The sequence below is a fragment of the Mastigoproctus giganteus genome, chromosome 12 (assembly GCF_048544385.1).
Source record: "Mastigoproctus giganteus isolate SK-2022 chromosome 12, ASM4854438v1, whole genome shotgun sequence".
NCBI lineage: Eukaryota > Metazoa > Arthropoda > Arachnida > Uropygi > Thelyphonidae > Mastigoproctus > Mastigoproctus giganteus.
In genome coordinates this window covers 26186032-26209422 of record NC_143586.1, presented here as the reverse complement: position 1 = coordinate 26209422, position 23391 = coordinate 26186032, and the positions used below count along the sequence as shown (strand labels likewise).

Below are 23391 nucleotides of genomic sequence, written 5' to 3'. Positions count from 1 at the left end.
TGTCTAGTTGCTACTTACACTCTTAAGTCATTTAACCTATAATGTACTTCAACTCTCATTTTTTTTTTCCAGTGTTTATATTACACTAGACTAACTGAATGTTACACTGGCAATCAATTTACATTGGTTTTACTATTGCTTCTAAATGAAATGTATAACTCTTCACCATTTCCTCTCATGTTAGTCTTTTCTTACAAGTTACTCGCCATGTTAAGATTCTGCATTCCCTATATAATAGTGACACCATGTTTCTAACATATCCATGATGTCAGCATTTGATGACTTAACCAATTCTTTGAATTCATCAAATTTATCTTACTATGCTCCTTTACAAGATTTTTCTAATTCAGAAAAATCTCTATACTTCAGTTGATTAGTTAATTAATGTCAGATTAGACTTCTTACTGAACTAAATTATTAATCCTTACTAGCAAAGTTTTGATAAATATATTTTCACAAGGTTTCATTTATTTTTATGTTGGAACTATGCATATTTTGTTAAGTATTTTCCTTCAAACTAGGTGCTGGTTATCGTCTTGTGATCACTAAAGAACCAAAGTGTAATGTTAATGTCATTACCAACCTCATTCAATCCTTTTCAAATAATGCTGAAATTGAAAGTAATGTGGGATCTGTTTTGGCTTACGAATTGCCACATGAATCCAGTTCTGTGTTTGAAAAGCTCTTCATGGAAATAGAAGCAAGGAAAAATGAACTTGGAATTTCTAGCTATGGTGCTTCAATTACAACTATGGAAGAAGTATTCTTAAAGTAAATATTCAGATGTGACTTTTATTAAGATAAGTTTATTTATTTTTAACATTTAATGAAGGATTCATATTAATTTAGCATGTTTCACAATAGGCTCATTAATTTCAAATTTTATATACATTATTATAAAGATTTCTGTTCTTTCAAGCAAGCAGTGTAATAGAACAGAATGAACAGTTTTGTGTGTGTGCACGTGCGTGCACCCCCCCCCCCACAGTATTCATTAATTTGCTAATTTTCTAATCTTTTCTTTTTTAAAAAAGGGAAATTTAATATTTCTCACTAAGGAATACACAGTATAGCAAAAAGTATTTCCTTTTGTAGAAGCAGTATGTCAGAACTCAGTGCCTCCGTAGCCAGGTGAACAGGAGCAGCAGTGCGTAGCACACGCTTCTTGATTAGACCGGGGTTCTAGCCCGTGACCACCAAATACAGAGGATGCGGAAAGGTCAGGGAATGACCACCGCATATCCCGGAGCAATATGGCCTTAGTTGCTAATGCTCCTAAAAAAAAAACCAAATAACAACATGTCAGAACTGTAATAATCATGAATCAAAACTTAGACTCTCTCTACATGGGAAGATGGTTGGATGTCATATCAGTAGTCTTTCTATACAGTAGCAACCACATTGGCCTCTTAAAGTTTAATATTTCCTTAATAACTCCCTCTAGTAAAATTACATCATCTCAAGGCACTATTACATCATTCTATAAAACTATGATATTGCATCATCATTCTGTAATATTAGCATTAGTAGAGGCATATAATGCAAGCTTATGCAGCATCAGCCAAAAAAAAAAAAACACACACTTCCATTTCACCCCTCAGTTTGTTCGAAATACCTGTCCAGCTGAGCCTTAAATTTATTTAGGCTATCAACTTTCACAACAAGGGATGGACGTCTGTTCCACCAACCAACTATCCGCTGGCTGAAGGCAAATTTCCACACATTTATCCTACATCTGTCTTTCCTCAATTAGAATTTATGCCCTCTCAGGTGATTATTCTGAGCAAGAGGAAGAATCCCATCAGCATTGAGCATACTCAAACCATTCAAGGCTTTATACACCTCTATCAGATCACCGCGCTGGTGCCTAGTCTCCAGACACTGTAATTTGCAAAACTTAAGCCTTTCTTCGTAAGAGCACTCCTTTGTTCCATTCACTAATCTTGTGCCCTTCTCTGTACTCATTCCTCTACATCCTTCTTGAAATGAGGCCTCCAGACCTATATACAGTACTCTAGGTGTGGCCTGACCATTGCCTTATACAAGGGAATAATCACCTCCTTATCCCTGCTAGAAAAATTCCTGTATATCATTGACAAGACACCATCAGCTACTCTTGCAGCCCATCTGCACTGCTCAGAGAACTTCATATCTGCCTGCACAATTACCCCCAGGGTCCTTTTCATTCTCTACCACTGTCAGTGTAGTACCACAGAGTTGATACGTTGCTCTGGGGGTTACTGTTTCCCATATGTAGTACTTTACATTCGTCAATGTTAAACTCATTTGCCACCTCTCAGCCCATCTGCTCAACCTTTCCAGATTCTGTTGCAGCAGCATAGCATCAGTAGTGTCCTTAACAACTCTGCCAACCTTTGTATCGTCTGCAAACTTGGACATTAAGCTTGATATACCATCATCAATATCATTTATAAATACAGAAAACAATAATGGACCCAACACTGAACCCTGAGGGACTCCACTAATAACATTAGACCACGAACAGCAGTGTCCATTGATTACCACTCTGTCTTCTCCCCCTCAAACATCCCTTTATCCATAGCAGCAATTTGCCTCCAATGACACACTCCAATTTGTGCAGCATTCTTCCATGTGCAACAGTATCAAAAGCCTTTCAAAGATCCATATATATAATATCAAAGTTATTCCCTACATCCAGTTCTTTTGTGACTGCATCATAGTATCCAATCAAATTGGTCAGGCAAGACTTTCCTTAACAAAACCATGCTGTATTCAAGCTATAACTGAAGTCTTGTCTAGATGATCCTGCAGTGCTTCTTTAATCAGTCCCTCCATTAATTTTCCTGGAACAGAAGTTAAACTCACAGGTCTATAATTACTTGTGTCAGCCTTTGATCCTCCTTTGTGAATTGGGGTCACATTTGCACATCTCCAGTCTATGGGTACCTCCCCTGAGTCCAAGGAAGTTCTCATAATTATGGCTAAGGGTTTGCTTACTTCCTTTGCTGCCTCCTTTAATATACCTGGATAGATCCCATCCACCCGAGGTGCCTTTCTTGTGTTTATCTTCAACAATTTCTCCTCCACTTCCCTCTCAGTTGTTACAAGATTATCTAGCTTACTGCCAGAGTTGAATACACTTCTGGCATTCCCCTTGCTGAATAACTCCTCGATGCAAAATATTCATTTCGTTTGTTAGCTACCTGAGCAGGATCATCAACAGTTGAACCATCGATATCAAGTGGACCAATCTGATTCATCCCCTTCCTTCTAGAGTTTACATAAGTAAAGAACTCTTTGCTGTTTTTCTTTGCTTCCGAACATTATAGCCTTAGTTGCTAATGTGCCAATAAAAATCCATTCTTTGCATCCTTTGCCAAAGATTTCTCGTAATCTGCCTTCACCTGCCTAACCTCCTTTGTAACTTGGTTACAGACCAGCTTATATCTATCATAGGCTTCTGTGTCACATGTTAATTTATATGTATCCGATGCATTTTTCTTCTCTGCCATATGTCTCATTAGTTCATCTGACATCCATTTAGGCCTAAACCTTGAACAATATATATTGGAGTGCTATTGCTTCATCTTGCTTGTAAAAGCATCCCCAGCTGCAATCTGTCCTCACTTCCTGTTCAGCATTGGTATGGCTTACATTCAGTTAACTAAAGGAAGAAAAGCATAATTATTGCTCTTGACAGGGAGAGCTTTTCTAGTCAGTATGTAGCTGCAAAAATTGGCTAACCAGTCTATAGTGTCAAGGTTACTTAAAAAGAAACATGAGACCGGACAGTGCCAGACAAATTAATAGCAACTTGTCTGATTATTTTCACCTTTTTAGCTCAAAAATACATATTTTAACTTTTTTTTTAAGAGTGTGTTATGTTTGAAAAGAAGTGCATGTTCTTAGGGTAATATTCTTCAAAGAATATATTTTTATTGACAAGAAAAATTTTTTAGTCATGTGTTACATGGTCAAAATAATAGTGACATATTTTTTTCAAAACAATTTCTCAATATAAGAAAACTTAACTATAACCCTACCACCCTGCAAGTGCTTCATGTTTAAACCACATTGCACAACTTAACCCCTTCCACCTGAAACAGCTTAAGCTCATTTATGTTACAAGAGTTTTGAAAAAGGCTGTATTTCTCATAGTGTTCCTTCAATTTTGTGAAATTTGCACTTTGGCTTTGGTTAAGTTAGGAAAATGGGGAAAAAGGTTGATATTACACCTAGAAAGACTACTGAAATTAAGATTATGAAGGAATGTGGAAAAACCAACACTGAAATTACCCAAATTCTTGGTATACATAAATCAATAGTTGGGAAACAGTTAATGAAAATGGCTGACCTTGGAGAAGCTTGCAGTATCAGAGTAGAAAACGTGGAAGAAAATGTGCATATCAACAGCAAGAGCCGATAATCACCTATATTGTTTATGTATTAAAGACAAGTTTGCTTCCCTTGAAAGACTTGTCAAACAATGGAAGGAGGCAACTGGTATAAAAACTGCAGGTAGAATTGTGTGACAACCTTCAAGTTAGGTAGAATTTTAACCTTCTTCTCTACAGGTAGAGAAGAAGAAAGTTGTTTGAATTGGGTATAAAATCATATAGCCCTGTGAAGAAACCAATGTTGAAACATGACAAAGGAAAGCATATGTTACATGAGCCAAATTTGCACCAATGTTGGTTGAATAAGACTGGAAGAAAGTTTTGTTCAGCGATGAAACAAAAATTAATTTTGAGTGGCAGCAATTTCAGTAGAGTTTTCCGCAAAACTGGTAAATCTCTGCATGCTTCCTGTTACAATCAAGACTGTCAAGTTCCTGACTAGTGGAATGGTCTAGGGATATTTTGCATCAAATGGGGGTTGAAAGATTGCATTTTTTAGACAGCACTGTGAATGCCATTATGTATAAAAATGTTCTTTCTTCTTGAATACTACCTTCAGCAATAGAACTGTTCGACAACAGAGAATTCTATTTTCAGGATAACTCAGCTCCATGTAACACAGCAAAGAGTATTAAAGACTTTTTGTGCTTAAAAAATTTTAAACCTTTATCCTGGCCTGGTAATTCATCTGATTTAAACCCCCTATAAATCTATGGATGCTATTAAAGAAGAAAGTTAAAAAAAAATCCTCACTCAAAGACAGTTAATGAAGGCAGTAATTAGAGTGTGGCATCATGAAATACCAGCAGAAGCATTAAGAAATCTTGTGTATCCCATGCCTAGATGCTGTAATGCAATCTCACCGATATCAACTAAATATTAAATGTGTGTTAATCTATGCTATAAATAAATTGTTCAAAGTTGTCATTAGTTGCTATTATATTGCCCAATACTTGTGTTAAAAATAATTTTACCCATGAATATCAGTATTATTTTCAGTCAGTATCATCCCAATAATATTTGTGGGTAAAATTTGGGTTTAGCAACAGAAAAAAATTTATATATGTATTTTTACCAATAAATGCTAAAAATACTTACAGTAGAAGTTGCTATTAATCTGTCTGGCACTGGAGATGTCAAAAAAAATCTGGAACCGAACTAAAATGGAAAAGTACTGCAGCACAGAACAGAGTTTTGAAGTGTCTATGCCTCTGTGATCATTGTGCAAGTTCCAGAGACCTAAAATCCATATGGAACATATTGGGTTAAATGCAGGTGATAGAACTGTCCAAAGAAGACGTGATCAGTAGTCTGATCACAAAGTAGTCTTTGTGATCAGTAGACTACCGATCAGAAGTTGACCTCATATCTCAAAGCATATTGATATATGAGGTAGTCTGAAGGCATATCAACCTGGTGTTCTTGATATTCATGGAATCTAGAATAGTGGCAGAAGGTGTTGTTAAATGACGAATCTCGCTGTACAATTTTGTTCCAGTGGTGGAGGTGGTCAGGTGTATTAGTAGTAGCAAAATGATGCAAAGAAGCAAGCCAAAAAAAACAAACTTCTGCCTACTTCACTTGCTGATCCCTTCTAATAATATGTTCAATCCTTTAAATTTATTCAAACTACCCACTTTTTCTACAGTCAGATGGAAGTTTATTCTGATTATGCTTTGGCTGAAAGCAAATTTTTGCATCTATTCTGAAACCATTCTTTTCTAGTTTACCCTTGTGTGTTTTCCAAGAAAGAATAAGGATGTCATTAGCATTTAGTACTTAACCCATGAAATTTTTCTCTCTAAATAACCATTATTATACCACATGGTTTTTTTTTTTAATTTAGTTTATTTAACCAATGTGTAAGTTAGTGCAGTGCATCATTTCTATATGCAGCCAGCTACTAAGTAACTAGGAATTAGCATCATTAAGTTCATCTCAAATTGTGAATACCTTCACAATGAGTTACCATGATATTGCAGTACCTTGAATAAGCAACAATTCACCAATGGAGAAGACTACTGTTACTTATTCTTGGCCAATACTGCCACCCAGACACCATTTCAGAGCTTGTTGGCTCCTCATTGGTGGGTGGACCAATGATGAACACCCAGTTGCAAGTATAACTCCACAATATGAGCAAAGCCTAGTGATGTGCAAGAAATTAAGATCATAAAACACTTTAGGGCTATAAACCTTACATTCTCTATGTAAATTGCTATATAAAGTGCTCTATGATCTTAATTACTTGCACACCACTAGGCATCTCTCATATTATAAAGTTATACTTTGCAACTGGGTTGTCATCATTGCATCATCAGGGTACCTGCCCACCCACTGATGAGGAGCCAACAATTATCTACTGAGAATAAGTAACAGTAGCCTTCTCCATTGGTGAAGTGTTGCTTATTCAAGGTAGTGCAATATCAGTGTAACTCATTGTGAGGGTATTCACAATATGAGATTGTGAATCAACAGATGATTATTTGCCATGACGAAAGTGAACTAAAACAGCATTTTAAATTTTGTTAATTATTAAAAAAAATTTCTCATTAAATGAGATTTCTCATAAAATTTTTGAATATTTTCAATTTTACTTTTACATGCAACACGATATGAAAATTGTAGCACACTAAAGAAATCTAACTGAATTTTTTTTAATATGGCCCCTGCACGGGAAAAGGTTGGACACCACTGCAGTAGAAGGTGGGTCAGAGCCCTTTGGGAATACACCTTGATATGCTCACTCTTGACTAGCATGACTCCTCCATATGTGGGACAGGTGGTCTGATAGGTTTTACCAGGTACCACTAAGTTGTAGAATGCTTTAGCTCTCTTAATTCGTGCAGCAGCACTAACTGCCTAAATTGTCTGAAGGCCAGAAATGTGAACAGTGCGTACCGAGTTAATTCTCTCCTAATCCGTTTGCCATATGAAAATTTTCTTCGCTCAATGGAAACTATTTTAAATGTAACTTCCAAGGGGAATTCAAAATAATTCGCTATAAAAGGACTTCGTTAAACAGAGGTCCGACTGAGTAATTTAGAATTATAAAAATGGTTATACAGTTTTATATAGAAAATATCTTAACAATAGACAGTAAAAAATGCAAATTTAGTTAAATAATTTTTAGCTTATTTGAATAGTAGGTAAATATGTGAAAAAAAATTTACAAAATATTACAAATTTCGAAGTGCATTGCATCCAAGTGTCACATGTCACTAGTAAAGGTGCCGGTATGCCGTAACGTTGCATACCGTCCCAAAAAAAGCATTGCCTAATTGTATAGTACATTTAGTCAATAAGGCTAAATAAACTAACTTAAAAAAAAAAAAAAAAAAAAAAACATGGCATAACAGAAGTTATTTAGAGAGAACCATTTCGTGGAAAATCACCATGTAAAGTCATTTCCTAATTATATTACTTGACCCATTTAAAGTTTTAAATACTTCAAGTCTCCTCACAAGTGCCTAGTTTTCAGATGCTGCAAGTTACATAACCGAATTCTTTCTTGATATGGGTGCCTTTTTTTGCCTCTTCACATGTTGCAACAGATTTCCCAGAGAGCACTTTCTGTTAGAGCTTATCAGTTTGACCAGCAGTTTGGTGCAAACAGTGTTATAGGCACTGTTTCAGCTGTTCAAACATGCTGTGTTGTTGGTACACCTGAAACTATGTAGTTCATGACCTCCTTGGATATTTTGGACAATTGTATAGTGTACATACATACTGTATACATAGTACATACAATGTGGATAGTGATATCACATGTTATTTAGCAAGAGTCATACACTATTAGGTTGGGGAGACAGTGACATCAGAAAAGTTTGACTGGCAGCTCAGTGCCCAGACCTCAATTCCATTGAACACCTGTGAGATGAATTGGAGTACCAGAATCAAAATGCCTCTGATTGCTGCTTTTCATACTTATTGTTTATATCCATTATATGCTTTGAAATTCTCCTCCCAAGTAAGTTTATCCCTATATATTCAGTACCTCTTCCCATATTTCTATTGATTATTTGATTATTAAGTTTTCTGATTTGCTTTAATTTTTCTTTTTAAAAAATTCCCTTATTATTTTGAAGTTCTTTATATTGAAGATTTTTTTACATTTGTAGTCTTTTCCTATTTGTGAATAGAATTTAAAGGCATATACAGCCACTCCCTGGCTTAAATAATACTTGACTTACAGAAATTTGACTTTACATAAGTTTTTGCCTTTACATAAGTCGGTGCAAAAAATCGTGGAAACTTATTTTGGTATCGAGGTATCATGAAAATATCGTAATGTGAACCCACTAACACATTGTTTTTTTTTTTTTTTTTGTAATTCGTTTTTTCATGACCCCTTGGAAGTTGAAATTTTTTGCTATATAACTAAACTATTTATCTCTATAAAAGGTCATTTTTATAATAGAAATTGCACTACACTTTCATTGTTATCACATGTTCCATTATAAGAATCAATTTTTGAACGCCGTTGTGATATTTTTCTAAAACACATATCTGGAGGTGACGTCACTACCATAAAACAATAAAAACAATTTGCACTTTCCGGTTTATTGGGCTTTTCTGTTATTGCAATCTATTATAAATGGGTATTAAACATGATTTTATTGCATTTGCAATAATACCGATAACTGGAATTCTGTGGGTTTTTATGTTACAATATTATGGTGAAATGAGTTCCAATTCACTGAAATCTTCAATCATAAAAAACATAAATAAATTTTCAGAATTGTCTCTTCATTCCTATTTATTTATTACAATGGTGAAGAGAAAGGGACCAACGGAAAGTTATTTGGTTTTTTAGGAGCATTAGCAACTAAGGCCATATTGCTCCGGGATATGCGGTGGTCATTCCCTGACCTTTCCGCCTCCTCCGTATTTGGTGGTGACGGGCTCGAACCACGGTCTAATCAAGAAGCATGTGATACGCACTGCTGCTCCTTCCCACCTGGCTACGGAGGCGCCACCAACGGAAAGTGCAAGTGCTGGTAGTGCTAGGAAACAAAACAAAATTGATTTAGAAATGAAGATGATTAATTAAGAAGTATGAAGTAGGACAAAGTTTGTCATCTTTTGCATGGAATTAGGTCTCGCTGCTTCAACAGGGAATACTATTTTAAGGGACAGTGCGCGTATAAAAGAACATGTTAAAGGATCAATGCATTTAAGATCAACAGTGATCACAAAACAGCATTCAGGTGCTATATTGAAGATAGAAAAACTATTAATAATATGGATGGAAAATCAGATTCAGAAGCAAGTGCCCCTGAGTCCAATGGCCATTCAAGCAAAAGCAAAAGGTATTTATGCAGATATTAAGGATAAGTACAGCGAACCCCAAGCCAAGTTTGTGGCAAGAAATAGGTGGTTTAATAGGTTCAAGCATCACTCTGGTTTCCAAAACATTAAAGTATGCAGTGAAGTCATCAGTGCCGATTCTGCAGCTGCAGAGAAATTGTGTGATGTGTTGGAAAAAACCCTTTCTAAATCTCCACAGCCCTCAACTTCTGCAGCGACGTGCTTATCAGCTGGAGAGTTAATTCTGGCAAAGAGTAAAACTACAAAAAGAGTAATTTTAATAATTTTGAAATTTTTGTAATTTTCTACACTTTTGTAATTTTTCCTGCACATGAGATAAAAAAAAAAAAATTGAATAAATAATTCTATTTACATGTTTGTCGAACATTTCTTTTTTGCTTCAATCAAATTTGCTGAATAAGCATTTAGGGAAATGCCGATTTATGTAGAGTTTCATCGAACGCAACCCTTACATAAGTCAGGAAGTGGCTGTATTCTGTATTTGAGAAGTTAAAGTTATGTTTTTTTTTCTTTTCTTGTTTTTTGTTTTAAATAAAGGATTAGAAAATAAACAAATCAACTTGGTTATAGGTGTATCGCATATGATCTGTCCTATTTGTTCTTCACATTAATGAATTTCTCTCTTCTTCCATCTTCCCACCTAGTAGTGTATGCCGATGACATTTCTATTCTGATCACTGATGAAGACCTTAACCAGCTTCAATTCAAAACCTCTTCCATGCTCTCTATGCTCTCTATGATGCATAGTTAGCTTCAAAAGAATTAGCTAATACTAAATCCAGAAAAATCTAAATACATGCTGTTTAGGACGAAAAATAAACCATTAAATATTGATTTTGAAATAACATACAAAGGAAAACAACTGGAAAGGGTGAATGATACTAAGTTTCTAGGAATCTGGCTAGATGATTAGCTGAGTTGGGATAAACAAATGATCACCTTATGAGAGAAGACTTTGTTACTAGCAGAAATACTCACCTGAGTGCCTCCTTCCCTTCTTAGAGTTTGGCGCCTCCATAGCCAGGTGGGAAGGAGCAGCAGTGCATAGCACACGCTTCTTGATTAGACCGGGGTTCGAGCCCATCACCACCAAATACGGAGGATGCGGAAAGGTCAGGGAATGACTACCGCATATCCCGGAGCAATATGGCCTTAGTTGCTAATGCTCCTAAAAACCAAATAACAAACAAACAAACCCTTCTTAGACTCATATTCCTTTCCTTAATACAGCCTCACCTTGCATATGGAATCATCTCATGGGATACTACTACCTGGCAAGAAAACCTTGAAAGGATCAATTCCATTGTCAATTGATGTCTTTGTTCAATATTGGGCCTTCTCTGGAATGCATCAGTGACTTCGAGATATAAGGAAGCAAGAATCTTAAGCATCTACCAAATGCTACAGAAAGCTGAGGCAGCCTTTGTCTGCAATACTCTGAAAACACCGAACTTACCTCCTCTCTTCAGATCCTTTTTTATAACAATAGAAGAAGAAGAAATATCATATAATTTAAGAAATTAAGTAAACCTGATGGTTCTGCTTTTTAGAAAAGCCATAGGTCAGAAAAATATAAAATATAGAGGTGCAAAACCCTGGAATAATCTTCTTAAAAATATCAAAAATGCCATTTCACTAAACCAGTTCAAGAAGCTCCTAACTGAACACATCACCAGGTATGTCTGATCTAAGTCACCTTCTGCTCAACTTCTGAACTTTGCATTCCCCAGTGCACTTCTTCTATGTTTAATAACATAGGGGAAAGCACAAATAAAGCTATATTATTAAAACTGATTTTTTTTTTTTTTTTTTAATTTTGCAAATTTTTGCTTGGTTTCATCAATGAATTGGCTGTCAGATGTGCTTGTCTATATTCCAAAAAATGAAACATGGGATAATAGTGTTGTTCTCTGTTATATTTGATCATTTCAGTTGTTTAGTGCAAAGTTAATCAACAGTGTCTTTTTGTAAGGTGCTAAAAGAAAAATTACATAATTTCAGAAGATGTACACAAAATTTTTCCATAATTGTAAAATCTGCAAAAGGTAACATGTTATAGATGTATTTTTCAGCTTTGGGGCCCCAAAAATTAATTGTAATCAGACATTTGTGAATAAATAAAGCAAGCTTAAAAGGTTGGCCTCTCTTCGGTGGGCAGGTACTCACCCACCAAAGAGCCTTGAAACAGTGATGTCTGGGTGATGGTATCCACCAAGAATAAGTGACATTTGTCTTCTCCATTGGTGAAGCATTACTTATTTGAGGTAGTGCAATATAATGGCAACTGGTGAAGGTTTTCACAATACAAGATATAATTAAAACAATGCCAATTTATCTACTTCAGTAGTTCATTACGTACAAACATGATGCAGTCGCACTAACCTGTCCGCTTGCTGGTCGTGCTTAACAATTTAACAGTTCCTCATAGTGGTATGAAAGAATATTCAGCCAGGTTAGAAAAACAAAAACTGAGTTCATATCTTTTTTTGGTGAAGCTTCCAAAATCTTTCCCATCACCAAGCCCAAAAAATTTTGTTTACAGAAGTCCAGTATCAAGACAAAGCTGATTAGGTTGTCTATAAATTGGATATGATTTACAAGGAATTTGTACCTGAATGCAGCAATGACTTTCTGCTGAAGGGGAATGTTATTGCTGGATTTTACATATGTATAGATGTTCAAAAGACTATTGAGGTGCATTTCCTGGGTGAGGCTGCAATTTTGAGAGTGAGAGAGAGAGAGAGAGAGCTGGTTCGTGTTGCATGACAATACACCTGCCCATTCTGTATTTGTTGCGAATACATTTCTGACAAAACATGGCATGTACAGAGAAGGGCAACAAGATTGGTGAGGGGAATGAAGGGATCCTCTTATCAAGAGAGGCTTAAGTTCTGCAAATTGCAGTGGCTGGAGACTAGGCACCTGCGCGGTGATCTGATTGAGGTGTATAAGGCCTTGAATGGGTTCAGCACGCTGAATTCTGATGGGATCCTTCCACTTGTTCAGATTACGAACCTAAGGGGGCATAAATTCAAATTAAGAAAGGACAGATGTAGAATAGATGTGCGGAAATTTGCCTTTAGCCAGCGGGTGGTTAATTGCTGGAACAGACTTCCATCTGTCGTTGTGGAAGTTGATAGGTTGAATAAATTTAAGGAGGAACTGGACAGGCATTTGGAGGGAATGGTGTGATTTTTTTTTTTTTTTTTGGCTGATGCTGCATAAGCTCATACACTTGCTTTCTTGCATCACATGCCACTACTACTACTACTACTACTAGATCAACTCTCCACACTATTCTCCCAATGTAGCACCAGCAGACGTCTTCCTCTTTCCCAAGGTGAAAACTGCCTTTGGAGGAAAGAGCTATCAGGATTTTGAGGACATAAAGAAAAATTTAACCACTGAACTAAACATCATATCTTTGGATGCCTTTGCTGACTCTTTTCAGAAACTTTTAGAATTGTGTAAATAGTGCATTCAATTGGGTGGTTGATTACTATAAAACCATTTTTGAGTTCATTCAATTTGTATTCTTTTTTATTGCACCCCTTTTAATTGATTAGCCTTTATAAGAGATAATGTTTAAAGATTACGTTCATTGAAGTATGTGGAGGAAGAGAAGGAAGAAATATAACAGTGATGCTCTTGGCTACGAGGAAGCCATGATCACTTCAAGGCAGTATCACAGTATTCTTCCTTGATATGTGAAGCTGGGGCTTTACTAGTATGGTTGCTTCCCCTTTAATTAGATGAGGCAGGGAGCAAGCCTATGAGAATATTGAGGAAAAGGGAAATAGCTGGAGAGTTGGATTGGTAGCAGTTACAGAAACAAGGAATATGGAAGCAAGAGACATTGCAAAAATAAAACATGGGAGAAAACCCTGCACCCTCTTCCTGAGATCAGCTAATTAGAGCCCCAATTAAAGATATCTAAAGAATTCCTCTAGTCACAGATGAGAACTGAATTCAGACCTATCTAATCAAGGGCAGACAACAATGTATCAGGCTAAATAAGCTATCTTGGAGGATAAATTATCATAGAACTTATTAATCAAATATATAGTATACTGTACATGGTTGTTGCCTATTTTTATGTCACTCATTTAGAAAGGACTGGGTTCAATTCCTATTGGGGAATAGATGTAGTTTTAAAGGTCTCTTCGATCAAGGCTAATTAAAGAACCCTCAGTTGAAAAGATCTCTCCCATGAGCTATTCTGGATTTTTCTTCCCACATAATATGCAAATCTGGCTGTGTAGTAACACACATTTGAACAGACATAAGACAAAATAAAAACCTTATGAACTAGCATGCCTTTGTAGAATATTTTATCTCCTCATTTATTCACATAAATGAGGAGATTAACTATGGTACTATAGTTAAATTAGTAAGTATATTTTATCACTAGTTACATGTCAAAAAGAAGTGAGATGTACAAACTGTGTTATAATCTTTATATTTGAGAAAAATATTTGATTAGCGAAAAAAGAAATTGTATATGCTTATACTATTATTAATTTGTCTCTGTATTATTACATTTACTTATTTGCTCCAACAAACAGTTTTCCAACTTCTAGTCATTGAAAGCACATTGTTGTTACATATCTGACGAATGCTGTTTGAAAAGGTATTGTTGTGTACCTGGTACATAAAGTTGCATGGCACTGTAGAAGCAGACAAGAGACAAAAATGAGTAAAAAGATTAAAATAGAGTGGAAAAATATTGTGAAAATCAGAAAATAAATAAAAAAAAAAAACATACAGGGTGTGTCAATGAATTTCCTGGACTGTAACTTCCACTTGTAAGAATCCAGTTGAAATACATTTCACGCCTCCGTAGCCAGGTGAGCAGGAGCAGCAGTGTGTAGCACATGCTTCTTGATTAGACCGGGGTTAAAGGAGGCAGCAAAGGAAGTAAGCAAACCCTTAGCCATAATTATGAGAGCTTCCTTGGACTCGGGGGAGGTACCTATGGACTGGAGATGTGCAAATGTGACCCCAATTCACAAAGGAGGTTCAAAGGCTGACACAAGTAATTATAGACCTGTTAGTTTAACTTCTGTTCCAGGTAAATTAATGGAGGCACTGGTTAAAGAAGCACTGCAGGATCATCTAGACAAGAATTCAGTTATAGCTCAGACGCAGCATGGTTTTGTTAAGGGCAGGTCTTGCCTGACCAATTTGATTGGATACTATGATGTAGTCACAAAAGAACTGGATGCAGGGAATAACTTTGATATTATATATTTGGATCTTAGAAAGGCTTTTGATACTGTTGCACATGGAAGACTGCTGCACAAATTGGAGCAGTGTGGCATTGGAGGCAAATTGCTGCTATGGATAAGGGGATGGTTGAGTGGCAGAAGACAGAGAGTGGTAATCAATGGACACTGCTCAACGTGGACTAATGTTATTAGTGGAGTTCCTCAAGGTTCAGTGTTGGGTCCGTTGTTGTTTTCGGTGTTTATGAATGATATTGATGATGGGATATCAAGTTTAATGTCCAAGTTTGCAGATGATACAAAGGTTGGCAGGGTCGTTAAGGACAATACTGATGCTATGCTGCTGCAACAGGATCTGGAAAGGTTGAACAGATGGGCTGAGAGGTGGCAAATGAGGTTTAACATCGACAAATGTAAAGTGCTGCATATGGGAAACAGTAACCCCAGAGCAACGTATCAACTCTGCGGTACTACACTGACAGTGGTGGAGAATGAAAAGGACCTGGGGGTAATTGTGCAGGCAGATATGAAGTTCTCTGAGCAGTGCAGACGAGCTGCAAGAGTAGCTCATGGTGTCTTGTCAATGATATACAGGAATTTTTCTAGCAGGGATAAGGAGGTGATTATTCCCTTGTATAAGGCAATGGTAAGGCCACATCTTGAGTACTGTATACAGGTCTGGAGGCCTCATTTCAAGAAGGATGTAGAGCTGCTGGAACGGGTACAGAGAAGGGCAACAAGATTAGTAAATGGAACAAAGGGTTGCTCTTACGAAGAAAGGCTTAAGTTTTGCAAATTACAGAGTTTGGAGACTAGGCACCGGCGAGGTGATCTGATAGAGGTGTATAAGGCTTTAAATGGTTTGAGCATGCTCAATGCCAATGGGATTCTTCATCTTTCTCAGAATAATCACCTCAGAGGGCATAAATTCAAATTGAGGAAGGACGGATGTCGGATAGATGTGCGGAAATTTGCCTTTGGCCAGCGGGTGGTTGGTTGGTGGAACCGACTTCCATCACTTGTTGTTGAAGTTGATAGCCTAAACAAATTTAAAGCTCAACTGGACAGGTATTTCGAACGAACGGAGGGGTGAAATGGGAGTGGGGTTTTTTTTTTTTTTTTTTTTTTGGCTGATGCTGAATAAGCTTGCTTTCTTGCATCATATGCCTCTGCCAATGCTAATGCTAATGTTCGAGCCTGTGACCACCAAAACGGAGGATGTGGAAAGGTCAGGGAATGACTACCGCATATCCCCGTAGAAATATGGCTAAAAACCAAATAACAAACAAACAACAATACATCTCAACAAAATTTTATTAAAAAGTGAATGAATGAAATTTAATTCAGACTGTTACAATGTGTGCTAGAAGTGTTCCATTTATTTATGCAGACCAAATTGCACATTTGAGTATATTTACATCTCTACAAAGAATATATTCATCATTGGCACAAACAGTTGTTAATGTTTTGCTTCAGTCTTATTTGATACAGAATGTCACTTGATATTGCAGAACTGATTTGGACTATGGTAACATTTCACAAAAAATTCTGGGAAAAAAACCATGTTATGAACCCCACTAACATGGGGGGGAGCATAGTCCTAAAGTAAGGAAAAAAATAAGCAAGCATAAATTTTATAAAATTTCTGATGAACAGCTGCATTAAAATGCATCGGTTGCTGATGTATATTAGCAACTGATGCATTTTAACAACTGATCATAACCAGCAATGTATATTATTTTTAACCTCCACATTGTCAGAAAAATGTTTTCCATTTAAGTTCACAGCAAATAAATTCAAGGCAGAGTTAGACAAACATTTGGAATGAATGATTGGGTGAAATGGGAAGGGTTTTTTTTGGCTGATGCTGTATAAACTTTCTTGCATCATGTGCTTCTACTAATGCTAAGTGGACTAAACAAATGGAACCTGCTAAGGATGAGGTTAGAACTGTAGAGGGGATGATCAAGAGGTTCCCACACCTCCAAATCATTAATGGTTTATTGGGTTGCAAGTGCTGTGTGCAGCCTCATCATGCAACAGAAGCAGAATCCCAATAGCCCAGGCTTTTTATTTGCAAACTGAGCTCCTAAGTTCTTTTAGAAGTATGTAATGCAGTGTAGCATTCATGGTATTTCCAAGATTTTAAAAATGCACAAGAAGAATTGCATGAAAGTTCCAGAAAACACTCACCATTACTGTCTCTACTGTTGGCACAGTCTGCAATATTGTTGTCATCATTTGACATGCAAGATTTATTTACTGAAATGAGAGTGTAAAAAAATAGCACATTATGCCACCATGAAATGTACTGCCATCTAAATTAGTTGTGCATTTAATATTTATGGATCTATGTTTGTTTGTGACTAACTTTCTGATTTCCAACATGAAAATGCTGGATTACTACCATTGCTATCATAATAAAATTAGATTCTGCTATTTATCTAAAAATGATACTCTCTGTTGCCATAATTTATGACATGAGTAATTACAGACCTGTTAGTTTAACTTTTGTTCTGTGGAATATAGTGGAGTCACTGGTTAAAGAAGTATAGCAGGATCATCTAGACAAGACTGCAGTAATAATATAGACACAGAATGGGTTTGTTAAGGGAAAGTCTTGTCTGAAAATTTGATGTGGTTACAAAGGAATTGAATGAAAAACATAATTTTGATATGATATACTTGGATTTCATGAAAGCTTGGATTTTTTGAAGGCTTTTGCATATGGAAGACTACTGTACAAATTGGAGCAGTATGTTATTAAGGGCAAGTTGCTACAATGGATAAAAGGATGGTTGAGTGGGAGAAGACAGAGAGTGGTAATCAATGGACAGTGATCTTCGTGGACTAATGTTATTAGTGGAGTCCCCCAGAGTTCGGTGTTAGGCCCACTTGTTTTGTATATTTATCAATGATTTTGATGAAGGTATATCAGGCTTAACGTCGAAGTTTGCAGATGATACAAAGGTTGGCAGGATGTTAATGGCAATGTGCTGCTGCAACAGGATCTAGAAAAGTTGGTAGATGGGCTGAGAAGTGGCAACTGAAGTTTAACATTGACAAATGCAAAGTACTACATATAGGTAGAAGTAACCCCAGAGAAATGTATCAACTGTGTGGTACTACACTTAGGTTTTTTTTTTTTTTTTTTTTTTTTTAAGGAGCATTAGCAACTAAAGCCATATTGCTCCGGGATATGTGGTGGTCATTCCCTGACCTTTCCGCATCCTCCGTATTTGGTGGTGACAGGCTCGAACCCCCGGTCTAATCAAGAAGCATGTGCTACGCACTGCTGCTCCTTCCCACCTGGTTACAGAGGTGCCACTACACTTAGGGTGGTATAAAATGAAAAAGACCTGAGAGTAATTGTGCAGTCAGATATGAAGTTTTCTGAACAGTGCAGACAGGTGGCCAGAGCAGGTCATGGGATATTGTCAATGATATACAGAAATTTGCTAGTAGGGAAAAGGAGGAGGTGGTTATCCTTTTGTATAAGGCAATGGTCAGGCCATGCCTTGAATACTGCATGGTCTGGAGGCCCTATTTTAGGAAGTATGTAGAGCTGCTGGAATGGGTATAGAGAAGGGCAGTAAGATTGGTGAGGGGAACAAAAAGGGTGCTCTTACCAAGAAAATCTTCAGTTCTGCAAATTACAGCATCTAGAGACTAGGCACTTGCATGGTGATCTGATTGAGGTGTATAAGGCCTTGAATGGGTGAAGAATCCCACCAGAATTGAGCAGGCTCAATTCTGGTGGGATTCTTCCTCTTGCTCAGAATAATCACCTGAGAGGGCATAAATTCAAATTGAGGAAAGACAGTTGTAAAATAGATGTGTGGAAATTTGCATTTAGCCAGCAGGTAGTTGTTTGCTAGAATAAACTTCCATCTGTTGTAAAAGTTGATAGCTTATATAGCAAATGAATGTGTGAGTTTTTTTTTTTTTTTTTGCTGATACTACATAAACTTGCTTTCTTGCATCACATGCCTCTACTACCACCACCATCTTCTGCACATTCCATTGACTAATCGATAACTCTATGTATCATATTCCCGAGGCCAACTAAACACCACTAGTGGAAAGTGTTAAAAAAAAGTTACCATTATTGGCAACTTTTTTCTTTTTAATTTGTGAATCTTTTCTGTGTGCACACACACAAATTATCCCAAACTGTGTGCTAGTTGCTTTTTCACACATTTTTCTTGAATACTCTTAAGTGTATAATTTTTTTTTTTGTTTCATATTCTAAATAAACTTATGCACATCATTTTTGCTTATGATTTAAAATCTCAGGTTTAAAATGTGTAATGAAGATAATTAAAATGAAATGTGATTTATTCCTAAAATAATATACTGACATCATTTTTTAGATTCTGTACAGTATAATGTTCACTGTACATTGTTTTCAGATGGACATTATCTGACTAACATTACATTAACTATTGCATAATGTTTTCAAAAATTTATAAATTTGTGTGTCTTTTGTAGAGTTGGTGAATATGCTAGACATGCTATTAGCATTCAGGCAGTTCCAAGGGATCATAATCTCCAGAATGTTACTGCTGTGAGAATTGATGGTAAGTGTAATTCTTTTATCATATTAGCATTTATGCTTGAGTTCTTGAAGCATTATGCTATTTCTGTTTGCTTTTATAAAGTGACGTTTTGCATTTTAGTGCACTGGCATTAAAATGAAAATCTAATTCCACTGGTACTAAAATTGTGACGATTTACATTTTTGATATACTTTAATTAAAAGTATATCAATCTTTAATGAACAGTATATCAATCTTTAATGAGAAGTTCTTTAATCTTTAATGAAATTTCTTTAATGAAAAGTTCTCTTCTTATATTATATTGATAAAAATACTTTTTAATGATCAAGGCTGCAAAATCATACCACACATTCTCTAAAGTATCTTGAAGATTAAAATGGATATTATCATTTTTATGTTAGAACATTTGCTTCTGATACCAATGAAAATTTTAACTTCAGTTATTACAGCATTACAAAGAAAACACAAATTATATGCTTCTCTCCTCACACAGGCAAGTTGACCTTTGAATTTATTCAAACTGTCAGCCTCAACTACCTGCGAGGGCAACTTGTTCCAGCAGTCAATGACTCACTGGCTAAAAGAGAACTTCCTATAATCTAAACTAAACCTCAAGCCCTGTAATTTGAATTTATGACACCTAGTTCTGGAACTGTTTATAGCAGAGAGTATTCCACCTTCATATATTTTGCTTATCTGTCTCAGGGCCTTCTAAACCTCAGTCAGATCACCTCTGAGGGGTCTGGTTGCTGCGCTTTTGTTGTAGCCCACGTAAGTGAAGTCTTTCCTCATACGTTCGTCTTTCCGCCGATTTCTCCATGCAAGTAGCCTGTCTTTGGATACCCTTTCACGAAGCTTGATATTCTCTCTCTCTCTCTCCAGATGAAGTCTCCATACTTATACACAGTATTCTAAATGTGATCTTACAATTGCCTTATACAATGGACCTCCCAATCTTTACAGGATAGTATTCGATAAATCATTGCTAGGACACCATGGACTTTCCTGGCTGCCTGTTTACACTGTTTAGAAAACTTCATATCTGCTTGTACTGTAAAATTTATTTGTGGGTTGCTATTCCCCAAGTAAGACCTTGCATTTAGTAGCATTAAAACATAGCTACCACTTCTATGACCATCTTTGAAGTCTATTCAAGTCATCCTGAAGGAGCGCTGCTTGACACTGATCATTAAGAACTCTGCTAATCTTTACGTTATATGCAAATTTTGACATAATAATGCACCAGTTGAAAATGTAAAAAATTAAGGCAATGTAAAAAGTGCAAGTTTGCATCACCAGTGATACAAGGAAATGGAATTTGGTATGGAAGTACATTATGCTATTATTGCTTATTATACTTATATTATATTATATATATTATACTTATTCAGAGTATAAGAAAAAGAAGAACTTGTGATGGATTTCACAATATAAGATGTTATAATAATGGTGCCTATGTACAAACTTCAGTTTGTCTTCAAATTTAACTGTATTAATGATTCAATTCCATTAATTAAGTCATATTTAAAATTTTCTATAGTTTGAGGCCTTTTGCCCTATAATTTTATTAGTTTAAAAGGCACACCTTTTGGCATTTCTCATATTGTGTAAATAAGTCAACTCTGTTGCCAGTTCCTGTACCTATGTGTACCTATCTGCCCAACAGTGAGAGGTCAGCTAACTTTGAAAGAGTACCATATATGTACTGGTACTCAAATGAAAATAAGTAACATAAACTTTTAATGGGGAAGTGTTACTTTTTGAAGTGTAATAGGAAATTAAATGTTAATGGGAAGGATTTCACATTATGATTTATTATAATAATGATGCCTAACACACAAACTTTGGTTTGTTCTAAAAATTCAACTATGTAGTAATAATGAAATTGCAGTAAATAATGTTATTGTGGAACATCCATAAGTACCATCTGGGTACTTATGGGTAAAGCATGTTATTTGAGAGTCCACATAGATTATCATGCTATTAATGAATGTTTGACTCCTAGTGATAACAAAGTGCATACTTAAAAGCTTAAACCTGTTTTCTTATTATCATGCCATTCCTTTGGATTGGAGAAGTGCCAATATATACATTAAGATGATACATTAACCAATACATTAAGGTGAAGTTGGTAGCTATAGACTAGTTAGTCTGACTTCAGTGGTAGGGGAAAATCTTAGGGGCAATGATTAAGAGTGCAATCTAGGGGATATTTATAAATAAATGGCATTCTGAAGGATAAAATAAATTTTTTTTTTTTTTTGTTTAAGGGAAAAAAATATGTAACTAACTTAAACTATTTTGACAGTTATTCATGAGCTGGATGTAGGGAACAATGTCAACATTAGTTTATTTTGATTTTAGCAAAGCATTTGACTCGGTCCCTCAGGAGAGGCTACCGTGCAAGTTGAAACATGTTGGAATTACTGGAAAGATTCTAAGATGGATTGCAGGGTAGAATGCAGAAGGTTGTGATCAATGATTATTCTTCAGATTGGTGTGATGTCAGAAGTGGAGTTCCCTGATAATTGGTTCTTGGACCACTGTTGTTTCTGATTTTCATAAACAAGTTTTGATGACGGGATAAAGGGTGTGATGTCAAAATTTGCAGATGAGGTAAAGAATGGGAGAGTCTTTAATGGTCAGTGCCAAGCAGCACACCTTCAGGATGAGTTGGACAGGTTTCAAGAATGGTCAGAAAAGTATCCAGAATTTAAAACAAATACACCAACCGTTTAATTATAATGGTTTAATACTAGAAACTAAAATGTACCAAACGATACTACACTGTAAAATGATATATGCAAAAGACTGATTTACAAAATAAATATACGATGAAAATTTAATATACAATAAAATATAAATAAATAAAATATTTAAAATACAATAAAGATAAAAGCGATAAAACATTGACTGAAGCTTTCGGAGGCTTCCGCCTCCTTTCTCAACAACAATGATGTTTAAGCAACACATCCTTAAGTATAGTCAGAAAAGTGATAGCTGTGTTTTAATTGAGCAAAATGTAAGATCTTATACATGGAGACATGAATTAAAAATAGTAGAAGAAAGATGTGGGATTTATGATATGGGCAATTATGAATTCCCGAGCAGTGTAAACAGGCAGCCAAGAATACGCATGGTGTCCTATTGATGATTTATTGACTGGTATCCTGTAGAGATAGGGAGGTCATAATCCCACTGTATAAGACAATTGTAAGACTGCATTTCGAATATTGTGTCCAAGTATGGAGATCCCATCTAAAAAAGCCGACCGGGCTAGCCAGGTGGGTAAAGTGCCTGCCTGGCAACCCAAAGGTCGCGGGTTCGATTCCCGCCTCGGGCTTGGATCAAAGTACTGCAAAAACCTTGGGAGGTGCACTGTGGCCACAGAAGCCGATGCGCCAACAACTACCAAACCAAAAAAAAAAAAAAAAAAAACCCTAAAAAAAAAAAAAAATAAAAAAAATATTGAGCTTCTTGAAAGGGTCCATAGAGGGGTCAGCTTACTTGGCAAGATCAGTAAAAGGGCAAACTGTATGGGGAAAGACTGATTATTTTTTTCTAATAGCTTCATTAAAAAACAAATTATTCCTAAATCTACTGAAGTAAAATTTTGTATATTCAGAAAGCTAGACAGAGGAAGAGCTGCTTTCTTGAACTGAATTGTGCAAAATAATTATTTTGCAACTTACAGTAAAAATGCAAAAAATAATTTTGATATCATATACTTGGATTTCAGGAACGCTTTTGACACTGTTGCACATGGAAGACTAATGTACAAATTGGAGCAGAATGGTATTAAGGGTAAGTTGCTACAATGGATAAAAGGATGGTTGAATGGGAGAAGACAGAGGGTGGTAATCAATGGGCGCTGCTCTTCGTGTACTCTTCATGTCC

At 36.0% G+C, this 23391-nt stretch overlaps 1 protein-coding gene across 1 annotated transcript in view; it reads left to right on the top strand.

The window, feature by feature from the left end:
- LOC150076806 (phospholipid-transporting ATPase ABCA3-like) overlaps window positions 1-23391 on the top strand; it is a 354775-nt gene that overhangs the window by 222768 nt on the left and 108616 nt on the right. Inside the window, exons 14-15 of the mRNA XM_090385684.1 lie at window positions 522-771; window positions 19427-19515. Coding sequence (XP_090241810.1) covers window positions 522-771; window positions 19427-19515 — 339 coding nt within the window. The remainder of the gene's footprint in view (window positions 1-521; window positions 772-19426; window positions 19516-23391) is intronic.